At 36.0% G+C, this 21,583-nt stretch overlaps 1 protein-coding gene across 4 annotated transcripts; it reads right to left on the reverse strand.

The window, feature by feature from the left end:
* Window positions 1–2,297: 2,297 nt before the first annotated feature.
* On the reverse strand, window positions 2,298–19,763 carry kcnj14 (potassium inwardly rectifying channel subfamily J member 14). Of its 4 annotated transcripts, none has more exons than XM_026284297.1 (6): window positions 19,161–19,763; window positions 11,952–12,019; window positions 11,501–11,807; window positions 9,176–11,418; window positions 6,585–6,902; window positions 2,298–5,619 (listed from the first exon to the last, which is right to left on the reverse strand). In XM_026284297.1, exons 4-6 carry the CDS (start codon window positions 10,223–10,225, stop codon window positions 5,359–5,361), a joined length of 1,629 nt encoding a protein of 542 aa, XP_026140082.1. In that variant the 5' UTR covers window positions 10,226–11,418; window positions 11,501–11,807; window positions 11,952–12,019; window positions 19,161–19,763; the 3' UTR covers window positions 2,298–5,358. The 4 variants fall into 4 exon arrangements, with proteins under 4 accessions (XP_026140082.1, XP_026140081.1, XP_026140084.1 ...); XM_026284296.1 differs by having other exon boundaries at window positions 11,952–12,022; XM_026284299.1 differs by lacking the exon at window positions 19,161–19,763 and adding an exon at window positions 14,994–15,290.
* Window positions 19,764–21,583: the final 1,820 nt, after the last annotated feature.

Genomic DNA, 21,583 nt, shown 5'->3' on the forward strand with positions numbered 1-21,583 from the left:
CGGAGAACTTCACCGAAACGCCGACACTTCCTCACTATTGACCAATGGCGTTTAGGATTTAGAAGCTTAATCCCGCCCTCCAGAAAATAGAAGCTAATTAAAGCGCTCACTATCCCTTTGAACCCGCCTCGTGAATAGGACAGAGCGGCCACGCCTTTGCACTGGCGGCTTCTCGCTCGACAGCCAATTAGATGCGCTACGGTAAGATTGACAGGGCTGAACGACCAATGAATGGCATGGAATGGGTGACGCTTGTCTAGATTGACGTGGCAGCAGGCCAATGGCAGAAGAGCAGCAGGTGCCGCTGCAGGACTGTCGCGCGGTGGTGTAGAGATGTGCGCGCTCTTTGTTGACAGCAGCGCACTGTGTCTGTCTGAAGCTGGACGCCCCAGATTCCGCATTAATGCCGAGGAATCTGAAGATCGAGGTATGGATGTCCGCGCCTAACAATTACCGTAAAGTCAGAAATGGTCATAGAACCAAATCAGAGGTGACTACAGCTGTTTAAATTGAGCATAAATACACCATACAGATAATTAAATGACAATTTAGCATATTATGTATTGACCTAATAGTTAGACATAACGTGATAAATTGACAAATAACGATGATTATTATTTTATTATTTGTAATTAATATAACAATATAATAATTACACAAGTCAGAAACATTATAGATGATTACAGCTGTTTAAATTGATACAATGACTATTTAGCATATATTATTATTATATATAATATTATTGTTTTGAGTTAATTTAATAATTAACATGTTGTTACTATAAGTATGTAGGCCTAATACTGACATTACCCCAATTATTAGGCTACTATTTAGAAGTCCTTTTTATAAAAATGAATACTTTTTTTAAGCACAACATATTTGGAATACGCATAGAAATGTAGGAGACAAGTCAAGAAAGCATGTTTTTTTTTTTATATATTTTTTTTTATTCTACACATGTCCATGAAGCACATTCTGTCTTACAAAGTAGAAATGTGAATGGAACAGCACAGAGGCCTGGACACTGATTGACCAATAACTTGCAATAACTGCATTTAGAAAATAAATACAAATAGAACATGAGCCTCTGGATGATAATGGTGAACTCAGGCAATACTGAATCATGGAGTGATAAAAGCATCTGATAATTCGTCATGGTGATGGTTTTCCTTTAGTATTTAGAAATGTATAAAACAAAAATGAGGTAAAAATGCAAGTGATGGGTCCAGTTAGATGTCAAACTAGGGTAACCGGACTGACAGACAAGCACACACACACACACACACATACACACACACACACAACAGTACTCACACAGGCCTATTAAAGTCATTTTGTGGTCATGAAGACTAATGATAAACAAGCAAGCTTACATGCAGAGAAACAGAGCAATTTAAATAGATGACCATAGAAAATAAGTGGATACATTTTCTATTCAAATAGTGGGCTAGATATCTACGATTGTCCTAAGATAACAACTGTACACAGCCCTAAATTTTATCTGTGATAGGGTTCAGTCGAGTGTATGTATATTTTAGTCCACAACTAAAACTACAAGAGTACAGAGACACAACTTGAGAGACAGAGACAATTTATTGTTGCTCATTATTATACTATGAATATTGATTTGTATGACTTAATTTAGCCAAATATCCATAAAAAATATCTTATATTTAAGCATAGGCAATGTACATTACTGTTCAGAAGTTTGGGGCAAGTAATTAATACGGTAGTTTGTTCAGCAAGGATGCATTAAATTGACAGTTAACAGTAAAGACATTTACAGTGTTACAAAATATTTATATTTAAATTAAATATTGTTCTTTTGATCTTTATTATCATTCAAAGAAACCTGAGGGGAAATATATAATATAAAAATATTGAGAAGCATTTTCCATTGTGATAATTATAAGAGAAGCTACACCAAATCAGCATATTAAAATGCTTTCTTGAAACAAAATTGCTTGCTATATGAGAACAATAAATAGCATTTTTAAAAACAGTTATCTTATAATGTAATAATATATTGCTGTTTTTACTGTATTTTTTATCAAATAATTGCAGCCTTGCTGACTATAATTGACTGTGTTCAATAACATTGCATTCAAAAACGTTCTACAATTCCTAACCTTTGCATATTAGTTTAATACATATTTTGTGTAATATTATTATTCATGCAGCTACCAATAGCCAAGTTTTCTTCCACATTTTGTGCCGTTTATTGTTAAAATGCATTTTTTTTTAAAAAAGCACTAAAATGCTGTCTCCTGCCTGTTTCCTTCCAGTTGGCCTTTTACTGATGATGAAACAGTTGCATAAGCAAAATAAATAAATACAAAATAATGATAATAATTTGTCATTTGCAAAGAGACATTGATTCAATGTTTGCCTTTTTCCCTTCATTTAAATGATCATTAAATCTATTTTAGCAAAAAATACTTGGACGAAAACTTGGCAAGTGTCTCAGCTCTATGTAACACATTTGACCATATTCATATATAGACTCAAATAGATTTTTCTCAAAAGATAAGCATGGAAAATGTCTACAGGTTCCATCTGTGCCTGTAACATCAGCATAATACAACCTACATTTCTCCATTACTCCCTAAAACCTCAAAACAAGCAGGCTTCACTTTCAAAGGCACACCGCCGGCAAACGAATTACAAAAACACACAAGAAGAAACCTGTCCAGCAACATGCTTTAGGTCAGAATGTTTGTGTGGTTGTTTAAGAATGAATGGAAGCCAGAAAAAATAATAATAATGCCCCAGTCATTACATAACAATACTACAAACTGTAATAAGCCATTTACTAAATTTACCAGTTACTACTACACAGTTATGACACACTGAAAGAAAGAAAAAATTAAAGTCAACAATCCAAAATATAAATATACCCATATATACTATCAGCTAATTCTTTTTTGGTCTGTGCAATTGTGACAAATATGTTACATTATTACAAATTACTCTGAAAGTGCTTCACATAATCTTCTATGTGTATTATGATACAAAAATGCATTAACTTGAATAAATAGAAAAAAAATATACAGTACATAAGAGAAACAACTTGAAAATGCTGCAGATTTTCAGTAGTTTCCTATTTTGCAGTGACTCTAGCAGGCATTCCCACATTCAGTAAGACACAAAAGCTCTCGCAACAAGTAATTTGATTTTTGAGAGAGGACTTTTTTTCTTGGTTTTTTTCTTACTAGTGTATGATATTGTCATAAGAAGTTATTTCCAATAGGTATTTCCTTCCAATTGTTTAATTGTGAAATCACTCATACTGGTTGCGGCCCCTAGAGGCCACTGTTGTGTCTTGATCAGGTACACATGCTGGAGCCACCGCAGCTCATGTCGATTCTAGAAGATCGCCAGGTTCAATCAGCACACTGGGTCGGTGTTGCAGCTCTCCTCATGTCAAAATGACCTTCTCCATCAATTCCTCTATATTCCCCCACTCCACAGTCTTTGATCTCATTTCAGTGTGACCGACCTGAATCTCCTGTGTTACTGCTACCTTCCTCTGCACTCTGACTTAAACATTACCTTTGTCCTTTCTGAAACCCATCTGAAAGCTCTTTCCCTACAAAGCTCCTACTTTTCAGGGGGAATTCATTAAAGATGAATGAAGTGTCAATGAGTTCATTTAAGTACTGCACTGCTGAACCAGTTAAGATTGCAACAGAAACAGGCCGAACAGAATGACGAAATGTCCAATATGGCGTCTCTAGTATATAAAGATCCACATCCCCCCAAATTTTTTTAACTTCTGGATCTGTCGTCCTTAAAGGGATAGTTTACCCCAAAAATTTAAATTCTGTCATTAATTACTCATGTGTAATTAATTACTCATTATGTGGTTCAAAACCTGTTAAGCCGCATTCACACCAAAATCAATAACTATAAAGATAACAACAGTATAAAGATAAAGATAGTAGCATTCACACTAGCGAACGATATCGTCTGTTTATTCTCAGCGCACATACGCTCGTCTGCTGCTTTAAATTCTTGAGCTCTTTAAAACAGGATGGATTCTGATTGGCTGTCAATGTTTTTATTGTTCATCAGCTTGAAAAAATCGTTTTGAAAGTGATTCCACCGATATCGTTTCTCTGTGCATTCATCGTTATTGCTGCGGTGTGGACTCTGCTATTCTTTTTAGAACGATTTTTAGAACTATATCTTTTATCGTTATCTTTAGTTATCGTTATTATTGGGCATTGAGACCTTCATTCATCTTCGGAACATAAATTAAGATATTTTTGTTGAAATCTGAAAGCTTTCTGACCCTGCTTAGACAGCAATGCAACTGACATGTTCAAGTGTTGTCATAAGTACCGACTTCAGTATTAGTCGGAATTGAAATTTTAAAAACGTACATTTCCCGCTAACATTTGAGTGCTTTTGAGCCAATTCTGAAACACTGCTGTTTTGGCCAATGTGTTCACGCGCTCCACAGACATAACTGTGATTGGCTACAATGATCATCTCTTCATGCTCTTCACCGAGCACTCACACAGAGGAACATGAGAGCATTTAAAAGCAGGCATCTGACAGCTTTTAAACACTCATGTGTTGACATTTTTGAAACATAGGACATTGAAAAAATAGTTAATGTAGCCTTAATTTTATGAAGTTACGAGAAGAATTTTTAGTGCACAAAGAAAACAAAAATAATGACGTTATTCAACAATGAACAAGGCAGTTGCATCAGATTTGCTCTCTTGCGAACTATTCTCACACTTTCTAACTTTCTACATTTTAAATACATCTCACTACAGTTTTTTATCATTCATGTATCATTCAATATATTGATAATTTTAAAATGTTATTTAATTTGTATGACTTCAGTGTCTCCCTACCCAATTTGATAGGACCTATGTATGACTAAAATAGCTGTTTCCAAGATGGCCACCTGAATTGACTTACTTTGAAAGATACTTTGATAGCGTCTGATAAAACAGGATTACAGGGGTTAGTGAAGAAGACACATGCAGAAATATTGCACTAGTTCAATGTATTAGTGAATTCACCCCACTGTCTTGCTATCTTGCTCTTTCGTTCTCTTCTCCAAGGCTGTGAGAGGCCCCTTTCCCTCTTCTATTCTCCATCTTTTGTGCATTCTGTCTTCTCTCAGCCCATCCTATGCATGACCTATTGTCATTAATCAGTCCTACATTGTCCCTTTACGGCCCTCTTTGCCATAGTCCCCTGTCCAAGTCTTACTCTCCAGCCCTCTTTCTCCCGAACTCCTCCCTCCATCCTGACCCTTTCTCTTTCTTTCTCTATCTATCTCCCTTTCTTTCTTTGACCGCTGCTTTCCCTTGTGCCCTTTCATCCCAGCCGCATGGCTCAGTGTATGTGTGGGTGCTCACTGCAGGAGTCTTGTAGAGATGGTTGTGTGGGCCGAACGAGAGAGGGGGAACAACAGGGGGATGGAGAGAACTGGTCAGGGCAGGGAGGGACAGAGGGGGAGAGCTGCAGAGCCACCTCGTTCTCGTAACAGAAGGAGGAACGGGAGCCCAAGATGTACTTGTTCTCGGCTAACTCTTTAGCGCTGCAGGTGGGCGTGTCCGGAACCTCGTAAGTCCTGTTGAAGTATGAGTAGTCCACCTAGAGGTGGGGAGGACACATGACAAGCACAAGGCATAACCAGATTTGCATTTGCAAGAGTCAGGAAAGGAATGTTGTTATTTTAGTTACAGGACAAGTTTTGGGGATTAGTTATACATAAAAAAAAAAAATTAAGCAGGAGAATTAGCACTATTCGCAACACCATCTTTGCAGCATGAAGATGGCTTTAGATGGTTTCAAGAGTTCTTATTTATTTAGAATTGACTGATATTCAGAAGGGAATTAAGAAAGCCTTTTTAAATTTAAATTAATTTCCAATTAATTAAAACTGAGGTTAAAGCAGATGCCAGGAACAGAATAATATTTTATTTCTCATGAGATCGGGTTGATCATATTTGATTTCATATTCATAATTTTTTTTCTCTGAATTGCATTTCTACATAAAATTCTTCTTCCAGTCATTAGAAATAATACATTTTGTGTAAAACGGCCAATTAATTCCAAATTATTAATTTGGAATTTGGCCTGACCCTATTTCTTATCAACACAAACACTGATATGTGGTTTCTTATTGTGGTTGCTTAGTAAGTAAAGTCGCTATATCAAGAATTGTATTTATTCTTTATTTAACTTTTTTACAGATTGCTTATTTTTCTATAAATCTGGCAACACTGTAAAGAAACCATTCCAATCACAACTGAGTATGTGAACAAAGTCAGAATATCACAATGTGATTGCTGTTGGTTAGAACTTAAATGGCAATAATTCTATTAGTCAACAGATTTGTTGTTGGATGGATTGTGGTAAGTTAAATAGAGCTGAATTACATAAATCCAAATTCTATTTTAAAAATCTAACCAGAATGTTTGAGAAGTTTCGATATAATGTAGCCTTACACAGTAATGAGTCCAATATGGTCTTCTACACTTTACATCTACAACCACTACATTTCCTTACACATCCGTCACTTTCCACCCTCCATTTTTATTCTCTCTGTCTCTCACCTGGTAGCAGTTCTTCCTTTCATAGAGCACAGGTTCAAAGCGGTGACCCCAGAGGATCTCAGAGGCCAGGTATGAAGACCGGCATTGGGTTGTCATTGCAGTGGCCTCCACCATGCCCTCCAGAATCACCACCACTTCCATATCTTTGTCTTCCTCTAGTGTATGTTTGTCCACCTCAAAGAAAGGGCTCTCCTCATTAATTTCATGCACAATTGTCACAGGTGACACCAAAAAGATGCGATCTGTTCCTGTGTCAAAGCCGACATTGAGGTCTGCATTGTCCAGTGGCAGGAACTCACCCTCAGGGGTCACCCGTGGCTGCAGGAAAGGTCAAAAGCACTGTTAAGTTTTACATACTGTACAGTAGATCAACGTTTTAGTCATTTTTATTGTTTGACATAAATGTCCTTTTGCATATTTAGATTAGTTAGTAATTTAATAACCAATATGTATTAATTACAGTCCATTTTATACAGACTGACATGGCACAATTTTTGTGAATGAAAACATTTTAGCTGACGATAATTTATAAAATGGGGAAAACATGTGTCTGTAACATACCAAACTTGAACGAAATTTGCCACAATTTTAAACAAGTTATAAATATGTTTTTACACATATCACATATTTCAAAGTTCACAACATTTCTGCCAGTAATTTCGACCTCCAAATCGATGTTATGTGTCGTAATCACACAGTATATGATAAAAAAATGTAAAAGCTGTCTTCCATGGACAAATCCAGTCTGTGTTTTGTAGTGACATCAGGATGTGTTAGAAACATTAGAACTGCATGTGGATATGAATAGAATAAAAGACTAATATAAACATGATCCTCAGTGACATTCACAAACACAATGACACATTTGAATACATTTACGACAATAAGATTTCATTCACTCTTAAAAATAAAGCATAATGACACAAATAATTTAACCAGGCCGTTAAATTAAGTCTCACACACACACACACACACACACAATGGTTTGCTCTGGTGAAATTAATCCCCTCTGCAAATCTTATAAACCTCTGGTATGAGCTTGAACAAAACAAGCCGTTATTAACCACACCAACTGTCCAGATGTCAATCTTTCTCATTCTTTTTTCTCTTTCATTTACTCATCTTACCATGTATTCTACCTTCATGCAAGGTTTTTCTTTCTCTTATACACTAGACTACCCTTCAAAAGTTTGGTAAGATTTAATGGCATAAATTATTGAAAGATGTATTTTATGCTCACCACTGATCCATTTTTTTAATCAAAATACAGTAGAAATGGTAATATTGTGAAGTATTATTAAATATTATTACATATAACAAAATGTAATTTATTCCTGTGATAGCAAAGCTGTGTTTTCAGCATCATTACTATAGTCCTAAGTGTCACATGATCCTTCAGAAATCATTCTAATATGATGATTTGTTCCTAAATGAACATTTCTTATTATTATCAATGTTAAACGCAGTTCTACATTTTTATGAAAAGAAAGTTTAAAAGAACAATATTTATTTGAAATATAAATGTTTCTAAGATGTCTTAACTGCCACATTTGATCAATGTAATGCAACCTCGCTGAATTAAAAGCATTCCCTAAAAAAATAAAAATCTTACAGTTCTCAAACCTTTGAATGGTAGTGTACCTTCAAAAGTACCACAGTTATGCCATGACAGCACTAATTACAATACAACGGTACAGTATTACCATCACTGTACCAAGGTACAGTCATATTTCCAAGCATCTCTGTCCCTGTTTATTTTCCCTCTGTTTCACACTTTCCAATTATTCTGACCTCAAAGCAAAATCAACCTCCACTTTAAAATTTACTTCAAAACTGGTGTTGAAATTAGCTCTTGTTTTGGGGATAGTTTCCAACCAGAACTAACCTTGCATTGTCAAATTATCTTTTGTTTCTTTTCAAAGAGTTTTAATTCAGAATTTAATGCTCATCATAGAATAGGTATTTTGGTATAAGTCACTTTTGGCGCTTTTTCACTGCATGGTACGGCTCAGTACAGTTCACTTTCTAGGGGTTTTCTACTGAGTACAGTACCTGGTACTTTTTTAGTACCACGTCGGTTGAGTTTCCAAGTGAACCGTACCATTACCAAAACATGACGTGTAAACTCTGCTGATCACATATTGGCCGCAGAGAATTGTCATTACTTGCGTCACTGAACTTGCGACACAAACGCATAAAGAACCGCTAGATTTAAATCAGTACAGCCAGCGAAGGATCGAACGCAACTGTTTTGAACGAGCACACCTTTTTTTAAACAACCAAAAAACGTAGTTGTCTGTTGTTGAAGGGCAGATGTTCCTATCATTGATAGCAGAGGAGTGGATCCATTGAGGGCTTGATGGAGTGATGCAGAATGAAAAAGCTTTTTTAGGAATTGTGGGAGTAGAGGCGGCAAAACTATAACGACGTGAATAATCCTGCCCACTGATCCTTAATTGCAGTGGAAGTGCAAACCATGCAGAGCCGAGTCGTACCACGCAGTGGTAGCCATTTATGTAATGTGTGAATTGCATTTTTATTCTGTTTAAATGAACAGACAGGACAAGACACAAACAAAGCATCTCACTGACCTTCAGTATCTGTGCTCGTACATGGGCCTCCACCAGGTGGCTCTTGCGCAAGTTTCCCACTCGCCACATCATGCAGAGTTTCCCGTCCCTCATGGCCACCACAGCCACATCCGAGAACACCAGTGTCTCATTGCGCTTCTTGGGCTTGGCGATCTTAGCCATTACCGCCCCAATGATGAAAGCGTCGATGATGCAGCCCACAATGCACTGCAACACGACAGCCAGCACCGCCAGGGGGCAGGCCTCGGTAACGCTCCGGAAGCCATATCCTATAGACGTCTGCGTCTCCAGAGAGAAGAGGAACGCCGCCATGAAACTGTTCACCTGCTGAAAGCAGCGTTCCTCTGTCTCTGCCACCATCTCCGCTCGACCGGAATCCCCTACGGGTTCCAGAGGAGCCAGCGAGGAGGAAACAGATAAAGGAGTTGATGAGGAAGATGATGCCAGGGGCACCAGATCCCCATGAGCGGCGGCGATGAGCCAGAACGTGAAACCAAAGAGAAGCCAGGAGAGCAAGAAGGAGAGGGTGAACACCACGAGCATCCAGCGCCAGCGGATGTCCACGCAGGTGGTGAAGAGGTCGGTGAGGTAGCGCTGGCCCCTTTCGCTCATGTTGACGAAGGTGACGTTGCAGCGCCCGTCCTTGCCTACAAAGCGCCGTCGGGGCCGGCGGGACTGGCTGCGGCGTTCGTGGGGTGGCAAGGCCGAGAGGGCAGACGAGGACTTTCTCTTGCTCCTCTCCCACCTCCCTTCTGCCCCAGACTCCCCCCTGAGCGCCGGGCCACGCCCTCCTCCTCCTCCCCTCCTCCCTCCCCCTTCTTCATCATTATCGTCATCCTCTGCATCATCATCATCCTCATCCCTCTCTCCGCTCCTTCCTCCATTGCTATGGTGATGGTTGAGCACTTTGCCATTACAGTTGGGTGACGGAAGTGTGCCCGACTGGGAGGAAGTGACATCGTCACACTGTGCAAGCCTCATGACTTCCTCCTCATCCAGCGGGGTGTCCACAACCGCACTGAAGCGCCTCTTTACCCGAGCAGCCCCCATTATTGGTGACAGCAAGGTGATTGCTAAATGTTCAGGAAAATTGAAGCCTTGCCAGCTAAATCCAGGGTCAATATACAGAGGCAATGATATATATCCAAACTATGAATTGTAGACTGTATTCTACAGTGAGGCTTATGGCTTGAAGGAGACCGTATAATCATTCAGATCCCGGCAGCCAATCGTTGCCCAGAGTCGGAACACAATCGCATTAGAGATCATCTCTGACATCATCAAAGAGTCTCCACTTGAGTGGTCCGTCCACTGTCTGCTAGTAATAAACCGGTATTCCTGGACTATTGCACTGAACGCAAAGTTCCAAAGTTGTTAGATGCAGTGAATGAAGAAAAATAAAAAATCCAGTTTCAATGCAGTTTCTCAGCTTTGGCAGTAGTTTTGCTAAGTTTAGGAGGTGGGCAGAGACTAGACAGAGGAAAACCGTGCTGCTGTAGGTCTATGCGTAACATATAGCAGTTTCATAAGAAAGTGAGCAACTAAAAGGCACAAACAAACAAACAAGGCGATGCTCAGGCAGAGCAGAAGGATGAAGGAAAACTGAACTTACATAACATGAAGGAAAGGCATAAACAAGCCTCACATATAGAGGGAAACTGAAAAGAACATGCACTAAACTGTCTAAAACATATGTGTGTAATAAATAACAACGTGCATATACAGACCAATCTTTCCCTTTGGGACCTCTTCAGCTTTCCTTATTTAAATGGTGAGACGTTTAAAGACACAAGAGAGACATGCAATTAATATGAAAACTAGTCAACATTTCTTAATACTTCACAAATGGGACCTCTTTGCCTTCAATATTGTGCAAATATAACTCTGGAACAGAACAAGTCCATTTCTCAATCATATTAGACATCAGAACAATTTAAACAGTCAAACAGTGACATTCTGTTACAGTCATGTTTCCATCTCCAGTCTCCAAACACCAAGAGCCCAGTTCTCCAAAAGAAAGCGTAATTTTGCTCTAGAAAAACTCTTGATTGAAGTTCTATAACTGAATTACTATAGTGCACATATAACAATAGTAAGAGGTTTAGAGTGAATTGAATTATGACTTGTTGGTTCACTTTGATCTCTCCAAAAGCTTAAAAAAGCTAGGCGATGCTTTGAGATCTTCTTCAGAGTCCAAGTCCAGTTTGGTCATCAACAAAACACATGCAACTGGTGAAATGTTCCTAAAAATGAACATTAAGTCAGATCAATTATTAATGTCGTAGGATTAAAAATTAAATCATAGGAGAACTGAAGTGGTGTTACCTTTTCATACACCTTTTAGGAACCTGTAGTTCGAGGCTTAATGAATGTGAAAGAGAATTTTTAAAAACTTCCACTTGAGTCCACTTGAAACAAGAACTTATTCAAGGATGAAATTAGAAAACATAACACTCAAAAGAAAAAGAAAATTTCTAAAGTGAGAGGTGACAAAGTTTCATCTTCAAATATTTGTGCTAGAATATATCCACAGCAAATACAACTCAAGAATAGTTTGTCAGGGCCCCATCACGTTCCTTATTATTTGAATCTGCGGTTTTTGCATTGATGACATCACAGTCTCTGTTAACTCCTAGAGAGAAAGCATAATTATGAATGTTAAAATGAAATTTAAGGACTAGATAAAATGCTGATTAAGTCTGATTATTTATCTCCAAGAAAATGTTGTAATTCCATTTCAAAATTCGAACAAACTTTTATATATAAATATAATTACCAGTGCTGGCAGTAAATGAAGTGCATAGATCATCCCGTGTCTTCTTTGCCCTTTCGGTCAGCAGAAATCTGCTGAAAAAGAACAAATATTATGTAAAAGATAAGTGTTTCCTAAAAAGTCACCGGCCCCTCAAATTGAAAATTAATTGATTGATTCATTAATTTAAAAAAATTATGATGAAAAGTAATTATGTAGTAGTAAACCATAGATGAGTAATTCTACATTTCAGTAATACAAATTATAAATGTAGTATTTGTTTACTTTTAATATCAAACATATAAAAAATAATATTTAAATTTGTTTAATAAATAGACTTTCAATGTAAACGGCATAGACTTTAACCACAATAAAATATTTTGCTCATAGTGCCATGTGTGTGGTTCACTAAAGGATTTGGAGAGTGTGTGAGTCACATCTTATCTCACCACCAGTCTTTGACCTCTGACTCTAACCTCTACACATTGTAACCTAGGGCTGTGTGTATGAGAGAGATCTCATTAGAGCACCAAACCTATTGATTAACACATGCACCAATGCTGCTGAAAATATACCATTGACACAGAGCTACTCGGTATTCATTTTCTCTAATAAGTTCAGCTGCAGCACTTAACTATGCATATTGTAATAAGTTATCTCTCTAATGAAGACTTATATGAATAATGAAATGTTGCTCCTTTTAAAAAAGCTCACGTGCAACAGATATTATTTTAATAACACTTGTACTATATGATTTATGCTCAAATAATGAAAATAAGAGACAATTGAGTGCAACAATCCTGTTTCTAAAATAACCTTAGCATATAATACACTTTAACACTATAATAAAACACAACCTTTAAATACTTTATAACGTTTAATTATTGTGTGTGGACTGGAGGTCTTTTTGACCTCATACTGAATTATTATGCAAACAAAATACTGAAATGATGTAAAAATCAAATTAAAGCATTGAAACATAAAAAGTAGAAGTAAAATGAACAAACCAACAAACAAAAAAGCCTGTAAAAAATAAGGCATATTTTACAATTTCCACTTTTTCTAAGCATTTTTTTTAATTAATTGTGAATTTATTTTTTACAAAAGGTCAGACGTTCTTGTGTCCACTGAAGCACAAGATGCTTGAGAACTAAAGCAAATTAAAGCAAAAAAAATAAAATAAATAATATATATATATATATATATATATATATATATATATATATATATACACAAGACCATAAATTCAATATTATCCTGATAATATAATTTGTAAAGAAAAAAAATCTACTCAATTTCCACATAGTGGTCTCAGATTAATAATAATAAAAAAAACAGTCAGACTCTCTCACTTTCTCTCTCCTTATCTCTCTGTGCCTCATGTTGGAGGTGTCTGGTGAAATCTCCCATGCTGTTAATGAGAGCTGAGTGCTCCTCAAACACCCCTGATCCTCTACAGCATGTGCAGTGTTCAGAAGTGTGAGATATGGGAGCAAGGTCAGCGTGATACGGGACATTCTAGAATAATTGCTGGCAAAGCACCAATGCAGCAGTGCCAGACTTATGTCGGGAGCAATTAACAGGAAACTATTGAAATCTATGTAAATCAGCTCAAAGGTTACACCACAATCAACTTTAGACTACATAACAAGCTTAATAGCTGTACCTGCCCCATCTGACTCCAGAATATTTTAATAACAGAAGTTGACTTTTTTTTTTAAGGATAAGCTATTTCAATAAATGTCCCAGTGCTCTATGAATCTCATTGTTTTCAACAGCACAGGTGTATTTTCTCTCATCTCTCTGACACTCAGATTGCATTTGTCACTCTATCCATCCTGAATTCTCTCTCTCTGTCTTTCTATCGCTCTCCCAGATTACATGTCCATGTTCAAGTGTTATGAAGAGAGATTAAGTCCCTGTGAAAATCATTTCAATAATATTCTGCACAGTGAATGACCTTTTGAACTTTTCTCTCTAACATACTCTCTATTTCACCTTTTCACAAATCTGATGGGGATAATATTCTGGAGAAACTCTCGATGTACGCTGTTATTACATCACATGGCTGAGGTCATGGTGATTTATAAAGTACTGTATGTGAAAGTCATTTTACTTTAGCAAGGACTGACAATGCTGACTGACTCATATTCTATATACTTTATGCTTTTACAGGCACTTTGCATATGATAAACATTTGTTTGTAAATGGGCAAATAGTATGTTTGTCTTTTATTTATAATATTGACAACTTTATGTAACCAAGAAGCGGCATAATTATACATAGCAGCATACTTCCACCAAAAGGGGTTTTGTTCTAAACCACCATGGGAATATTATGTTTCTGGTTTTGATTTGATACTTTTTAACAGTTTTGGTGCCTGAATGTTTCCATAAGTTATTCTTACAAAAACATTTGGAAAAACAGAATGCAATTTTGATTGTCCTCAGCAATTAATTGCAAAATTAGATAATCGGAGATTTCAACTGAATAACAAACACAGTATAACAAATAAGAAATACATTTAATATAATTATTTAAATACAGTGTTTACTTTTCACTGACATTGAAAACATAAAAAAACAATTGTTTATCTAAAAATAATTTTATTATAGTTAGTTATTAATGTTAATTTCGAAATTTACTAATGCATTATGTTTGTATGTTCATTCTATTTAATGTACTTGAGCTGACATTAACAACTAACTGTGTATTTTTTGTATTTTTACTGACTAATACTAACAAAGATTTAAAGTACAGTAACCAGTATACAGTAACCAATATATTGCTCATTAGTAATATTAGTTAAAGCATTGATGGGACCAAAATGTAAAGTGTTACCCATATGATTAAACATTTATAGCTGCACCTGCAACAAACACAAGATTCATACTGAGAGTCATAACAATGTTAAACAGGCAAAATTTAATTTGCAGAAAATCAACGCCTAAAACTACACTGACCAGAGACGTAATGGAAAGAACTAATTGTTTTCAAATGATAATGCTGATTTACTGTAACAACATCAGTAGTATTGGTAGATGGTGGAAATGCATGCTATGTCACCTGCAGCAGAACACATGCAGTAATCCAACAGCCCACATTCAGCACAACCAATCCATAGTGTCATCGATTCCTCTATGCCACGAAATGAGGCCACAAAATGTCCATGGATTCACATGGCAGGGCTGTGTCTCTCTCAGTGTCCCTCTCTGGCTCACTCTCGATATCTCGAACTCACTTTCATTCCCTGATTTTCTCTCTGCTTCCATCTCTCTCGGTCTAGATATGCCAGAAGTGTGCGATGAGATTATATGATCCAGTCAGCCTGCAGAAGCCTGGCTGGAAACTAACTAATGTTAATCTGAGTGGAGTAATGAGAAAGTATTAACTACAGATAACATCACCACTCACTGCATTTCTACACAATAGGCTTCAGTGCAATCTTGTAATCATTAGAACCTAACGTATGCCAAGAAGAGCCAAGCTAAATCTGTTACATGCATGAAAGAGTAATGACCGTTTTTTTAAATATTGAGTTCGGTACAAGTTAAGATCATTCAAGAGCATTTGTGTTATGGTAATTAATTACCACAAAAATCATTTCAACTCACCCTTTACAATAACGGACATGATAGAGGCCACTTCATAAGTGTTCAAATTCAGACCGTTATTGTCACACAATGTAAACAATTTGCAATTTAACATGATTTTATTCTGTTAAACAAACGTGAAGTTTTACAACTTTGACGCAATAACAACACAAAAACTACTGTAATTTAAACTGTTTTACAGCTCAAATAATACACAAGTTTTAACAGAATAATTAATGTTAATGCTTTTATAAATGTATAAATTCTCCATTCCTTATTAACCTTTTCTGTATAAATGTATATCCAATTTTACAACTTTGTCATATGACAATACAAACATGACTGTAATTTAAGCAGCTCTAATAATACACAAATTTTAACAAAATAATTATGGAATTATTAGCTTTACATTTTTGCAAAAAAAAAAAAAAAACACTGGTAAACTTTATTAAAGCCTTTATTTATAATACATTATAGAATGGTTTTAATGCATAAATTATGCTTCATAATGCACATTATAGTGCACTGTACAATCTCATAAATATTTGTAATCACAGCTAATACATTGTCACATTAATTCATTGTTACACTATGCGTTTTAAATTCAGTTAAAATTGACAAAATATAATGTATTATAATGCACATTATAAATAATTATAATGCATTATACCCTTTAAAAACCCATTATAATGCATTAAACATAAAGGCTTTAAGTAAAGTGTTACTAGAACACTTTTGTGCTACAATTTTCTTTCTAAAGATATATCTAATTTTACAACTTGTCAAGCCTTAAATATATATATTTTTTAGAGCTCATACACAGATTTCTGTTTTTAAAACCTCCAAAAACTGGCCACATCTACTTTTTTAATCTTAATCTACATTTCTTTTAGTTTTGTTGTTGTTGTTGTTTTTCTTTATTCTATCAATTGAGCTAAACTTGAAGTAGACCCTGAATATCCCTTAATGAATACATTTTCGAACACATAATCATTCTTTATGCCTGTCTCTCTCCATAGTGTAACATAGCATATGTCTAATTCTCCTAAAGTCTCTCCTGCACATAACACGGTGCTCCTGCTCGTTCACTTCTCTGTCTCCCTGGTTTCCACACTGTGGTCTGGTGCTGCTGAGACAGCACCACTTCAACCCCAAGAGCTTCTAAAGTGTTGTGTTACCTTAGATATACGTGGGAGTGCTGAATTTGTATGGACGAGCCAGCGCTGACAGAACTTACCCTATTTCTTAGTCTTTGCAAACCTTATTTCTATAGGATACTACATTGACTTTATGGGTTATGAATTAAATGAGGAACTGCTTCATGGTGTCTTATCATAGAACCAATAGTGTGCACGAGAATCTTTATCACATATTCATTGTGATAAGAGCAAGCTAGTGCATGTTTAGTTGGTGAGGAAATTAAAATGTACTTTCGAACAACAGCTCAAGAACACAGGTTGACATGGAAAGAAACTATATTGGAATTACTTACAATGAACTATCTTGGCTGAAGTCCCGTTTAAACCAAAAGCGATAACTATAAAGATTGCTAAAACAAAATTTAAATTAGTGCACACACCAATGTATTATAATTTGTCACTAAAATAGATCTATAGTCTCCTATGTCTCCAGATCTATAAAGTTATGTCACTTTAAATGCTCTGAATTCTGATTGGCTGTCACTCTTTTCATCATAACATCAGCTCAGTGTGATTCCAACAATCCTCTGTGTCGTTATCACTATAGCTGTGCGTGTGACCTCCCTATTCTCAATGAATTAGAATGGCTATTGAAACTTTATTGTATGATAACAAAAATGATAGCGGAAATAATTGTTGGGATCACTTTCAGAAGAATATTTTCCAGCTGATGAGCAAAAACATAACTGACATCCAATCAGAAATGGACAAATTTGAAAGTTGCAGGCGATGTAATTTGGTTGAATTGATGATTCAATGACTCATGGCTCATCATGATAAAGACAGTCACTTATTTCCACCTACTGTCTAAATAAAGTTTCCCGAAAAATGTTTCAATGAAAAAAATCCCCACTAAAAGACTGACAGATTGTGTAGACGGAGTACAATTCCACTACTGAAGCCTGTAGATTTCTGATTAATGCTGATTATATTCCACAAATCTTACATGCGAGTATATTTTAATAAAAATATCTCTTCTCCGATGTTCATCATCTCAACCATCTCAGACTCAATTTGTCTCTGTACCTCCTACAGCTCTGCCTCTCGCATTCTCGGAGATTAATTGTTGGACTGAAATAATGCCTCAATCTTTTCATCTCATTGTTATTTTTTACTTTGCAGCGTTTCTTCTGCTCATCCTCTGCACCCACGAAAAGAAATAAAAAAATGTTGTTTGTCTGACACATATCAAAGGCTAATTCTCATGTGACATAACTATACATCGCATAATAATAATGGCTAGATTAAATGGTAGAAAGCATAACACTCTCTCATGCTATCGCTTTCAGATTCTCTCGATCACGTGGAGGAGAGGAGGATGGGAGATAAAGAACTAATCCTTTAGTCTCAAATAGTTCAGGGTTCATTTTCACATCACCACATAAACTCAAGCACAATTTATCCTTACAAAAGTGATCATGACATTGCTATAAAATCATTTCTACAGAAATCAACCTTTTTACTCTCTCTGTGAGTCAAATAAAGAAAGCACTGATTCTTAGAACTAATGACCTTGAGGTTAATCTCTCAACTACAAACTAATAATACTGTAAACAGCACCAGATGAAGAAGAGAGAAATGAAACAAAAATCCTCTTTGCAGTGGCACTAAAGGAGGACAGTTATTTCGATCCAAAAAAAGGTGGAAAAAGCCAAATTTAGTGTGCAATTGTCCTTCTGTGTAGCTTAATAAAAAAAATTATAAATGCTATGCAAAAAAATGTACTTTAAAATTACAGACTACAGTATCAACTACAAATCTAGACCTCTTCATGTAGAATCCTATAAATATAGCTACTATTAAATCTACAGTATAAGCCTTGAGGAACCGTTTTTATAACTTTTAATAATTATATTAACAAACATTATATATAAATGTTATGAAACCTTTCACAGATTTCGTATTTTTATGTTTCATATTATATTCATATATATCTGATTACATTCTGATCTCTATTATCTATTAATTTACATACATCGAGTACATTCATAAAAACGTATGCAACTGAATGTGAGACATTTTCGACAATATTTTTAATTACTTAATGATTAATGAAGGTTATTAAGGCCTATAAAGCTAGCAGTTTTGCTGAAAAAGGCTGCTGTGAATGAGGCCTGACTGAAATGCCTTTCACCTTGAGACTTGAGTGTTGACTAGTTTTATTACTCATATTTTTTTGTTGTAAAAAACCTCAAAAGCATACTAAAAACAATTGACCTAAATGTTGAGCAAATCCACTATCAAAAATGTTTTGTTTTTTTGTATCTTGTTTTCTAAACCATTACAAGACAGGCTATATGGCTTAATGTGGTAGGCATAGTAATGAACTACGTCATTCACAACTATAGTATATGTACAATCGGTTTTCTTTAAAAAAATATATAAACAGCACTGACAGTGGAAGTCAAATCTGAAGTTAGAATAACAAAAACGACACTCACCGGCTCGTGCACAACTTGTCATCACAGTGTAGTCCAAATGAGCGTTATTTCTTTTCAGTTTCTATTTAATTTATGTAAAACTTTTCCTGTTCAGAAGATAAAGCGTCTCCTGATTGAGGATGCGTCGCATTTAAGAAGATTTGCAGCGCGTGGAAGTGTTGCGTGGGCGCTCTCCGCGCGCTCTGCTCCTCGCGCGCTCACCAGCACGCACGAAAAACTTCAGTGGAAGCTGCATCCTCTCCTCACCCTCTCTGCATCTTTTCAGTCTAATAACTCTTTCTTTTTACTTAGTCCTTGTCTCATGCCACAGAATTTACAGTAACGGTAATCTGAATGGTTTGGTGAAGTAATGTTGCACTGTTACGTCACAACATCAGAAGTGTGTTTGGATCGCAGTAACACAGTAAGTACAATAGGCTTATATCTAAACTCTAAAGTGGATATGACAGACACATACAGCAGTATAAAATGTGTATGTTAAAAAATGCCTACTTTAAATAGCTCGCACGAGTCCAAAAAATAAAAAAGACTGAGATTGATCAATGGAAAATGCTCTCCAGGCACGGAAACAGAGAGCAAAGAGAGGCTGATGGAGAGCGACAGGCTGACGTGACTGCAGAGAAGTGATTGGTTATCCACTGTTAAGTAATGTTTTATTTGTGACATTATTAAATATTTGGTTAACGTATTTTATAGCCAACGTGTGTTGGTCATAAATATGAAGCGATTGGATTATATTTTACAAATGACCAAATATGTGGAGGTTTTGGATCAGCTGATATAAATAAATTTAAGTAATTCAACTGATGATTCAAATGACTCCAACAGTCAACCTCATTTATTTTCACGTGAGCTGAGGTTGCGCATATGAGCCGCTAGAGGGCGGGATGTTTCTATTTTCGGAGAGAAAACTGTTTTCATCCAAAGGGGTTGTGCACTTGCTGAACCAGTATACATTTTTACAGCTAACACGGTTCACTGTGAAAAAGTGGCTTGTTATATAAGTGCAAAATAAAAAAAAAGAAGAAGAAGAAGAAAAAAGACACTCACCTGGACATGGTTATACTGTGACTGACTTAGATGGAGGAATGAATGTGCCTCAAAATGTAAAAGAATGTGTGGTTTTACAATAAAATGGATCTGTTTTAAGTTTAACAAGATGACGGTGGCTTTAACAGCCATGTACATTCACAGTTTTAACGTCCCATTTACAATATATCCATGTACTATAATTTTTTTGTACAGCCTAATAAACTTTAGGACATTTGGACTTGTTTTCGAGAAATGCCGATTCCCTCCGGTACCACTCTCTGTTTTTAGTCTGTTTTTCCACACTTCGTCATTATAATTTGTTCTGCCTGACTGGATGATATGCTTTCAATAAAAAATAAAAATTGCAGTAAATTAATTAAATAAAGATATAATTATTTAATACCACTGTATAAAGTGATATAGGCTATATTTCTGAAGGGACATGGAATTAAGTGTCCTTCTACTCACATAATGTCTGAACTCTGTGGCTTTTCTGTCTGTAATTAAGTAAATCATGTAAAACAAGGACACGCACAAACTGCTTTTGGCTATTATGCCATGAAATGAAATGGCCAGATTCATTATATGATTGGAAAATTGCCCAATTAATAAAAATTGTATTTCAGTATGCAAAATAGCCCTCTTAAGTGATGCATCTCAACACATGTCAGTTCTCAGAAAGCATGACTGGTTCATTTCGATGGAAACTGGGATTATATAATCTAACTTTCATGAATGCAGATGTAATCCTGTGCTAGCTTTCAGCACATGTTCAGTGTGGTCCTGGAATAAGATAAACATCCAGCTGAACAGAAGCCAATCTCCACTGGAGTCTGATCCACTCGCTGTACCTTGGGTTGCCAGATCTATAAAACGCTGAACTGAAAGTCAGATTCACTGAGTTTGCTTTTTGTTCTAGCAGTGGAAAAAGACCCAAAACAACACAATTTTGAGATAAATTTGAGTTAACTAGCCTTTATCTAATTTCTTCACGTCACCATCAAAAAATGTAGTAGTAGTAGTAGAAGCCTTTTACTTTTGGCATGCTCTGTTTTGAGAAATAGAATAAGAGCAAACTACTACTGAAATTCTGCCAGTCAACATATTTAGAAAATGTGTGAACGTCATTTCTCTGAAGACAATGTTCTGTATGACCCGGGGTAAAAAATAGACAACTTTGCAAAAATTTAAAGGAGGGAATTTTTTTTTTTTTTTTGTCATCGGCTGGCCTAGTAAAACCCTGGATTCTCTCTCAAAAAATAATTCAGTCTCATAAAACAAATGCACACTTCTTAGTTTAAGTGAAATTAAAGATTACATTCTGGATGGAGATTTTTAGTGAGCCTTTCCTGCAGGTTACTTTGAAATGCCAGTAGATTTTGATAACAAGT

Source organism: Carassius auratus, chromosome 16 (assembly GCF_003368295.1).
Source record: "Carassius auratus strain Wakin chromosome 16, ASM336829v1, whole genome shotgun sequence".
In the NCBI taxonomy this organism is placed as follows: domain Eukaryota; kingdom Metazoa; phylum Chordata; class Actinopteri; order Cypriniformes; family Cyprinidae; genus Carassius; species Carassius auratus.

Excerpts from the sequence above, each read along its gene's own strand:
- kcnj14 (XM_026284297.1), bottom strand. The coding sequence starts at position 10,225 with ATGGGGGCTGCTCGGGTAAAGAGGCGCTTCAGTGCGGTTGTGGACACC. Across the intron at positions 6,903-9,175 it reads TACGAGCACAGATACTGAAG|CCACGGGTGACCCCTGAGGG; the intron begins GTCAGTGAGATG and ends CCTTTCCTGCAG. Across the intron at positions 5,620-6,584 it reads AAAGGAAGAACTGCTACCAG|GTGGACTACTCATACTTCAA; the intron begins GTGAGAGACAGA and ends CCCCACCTCTAG.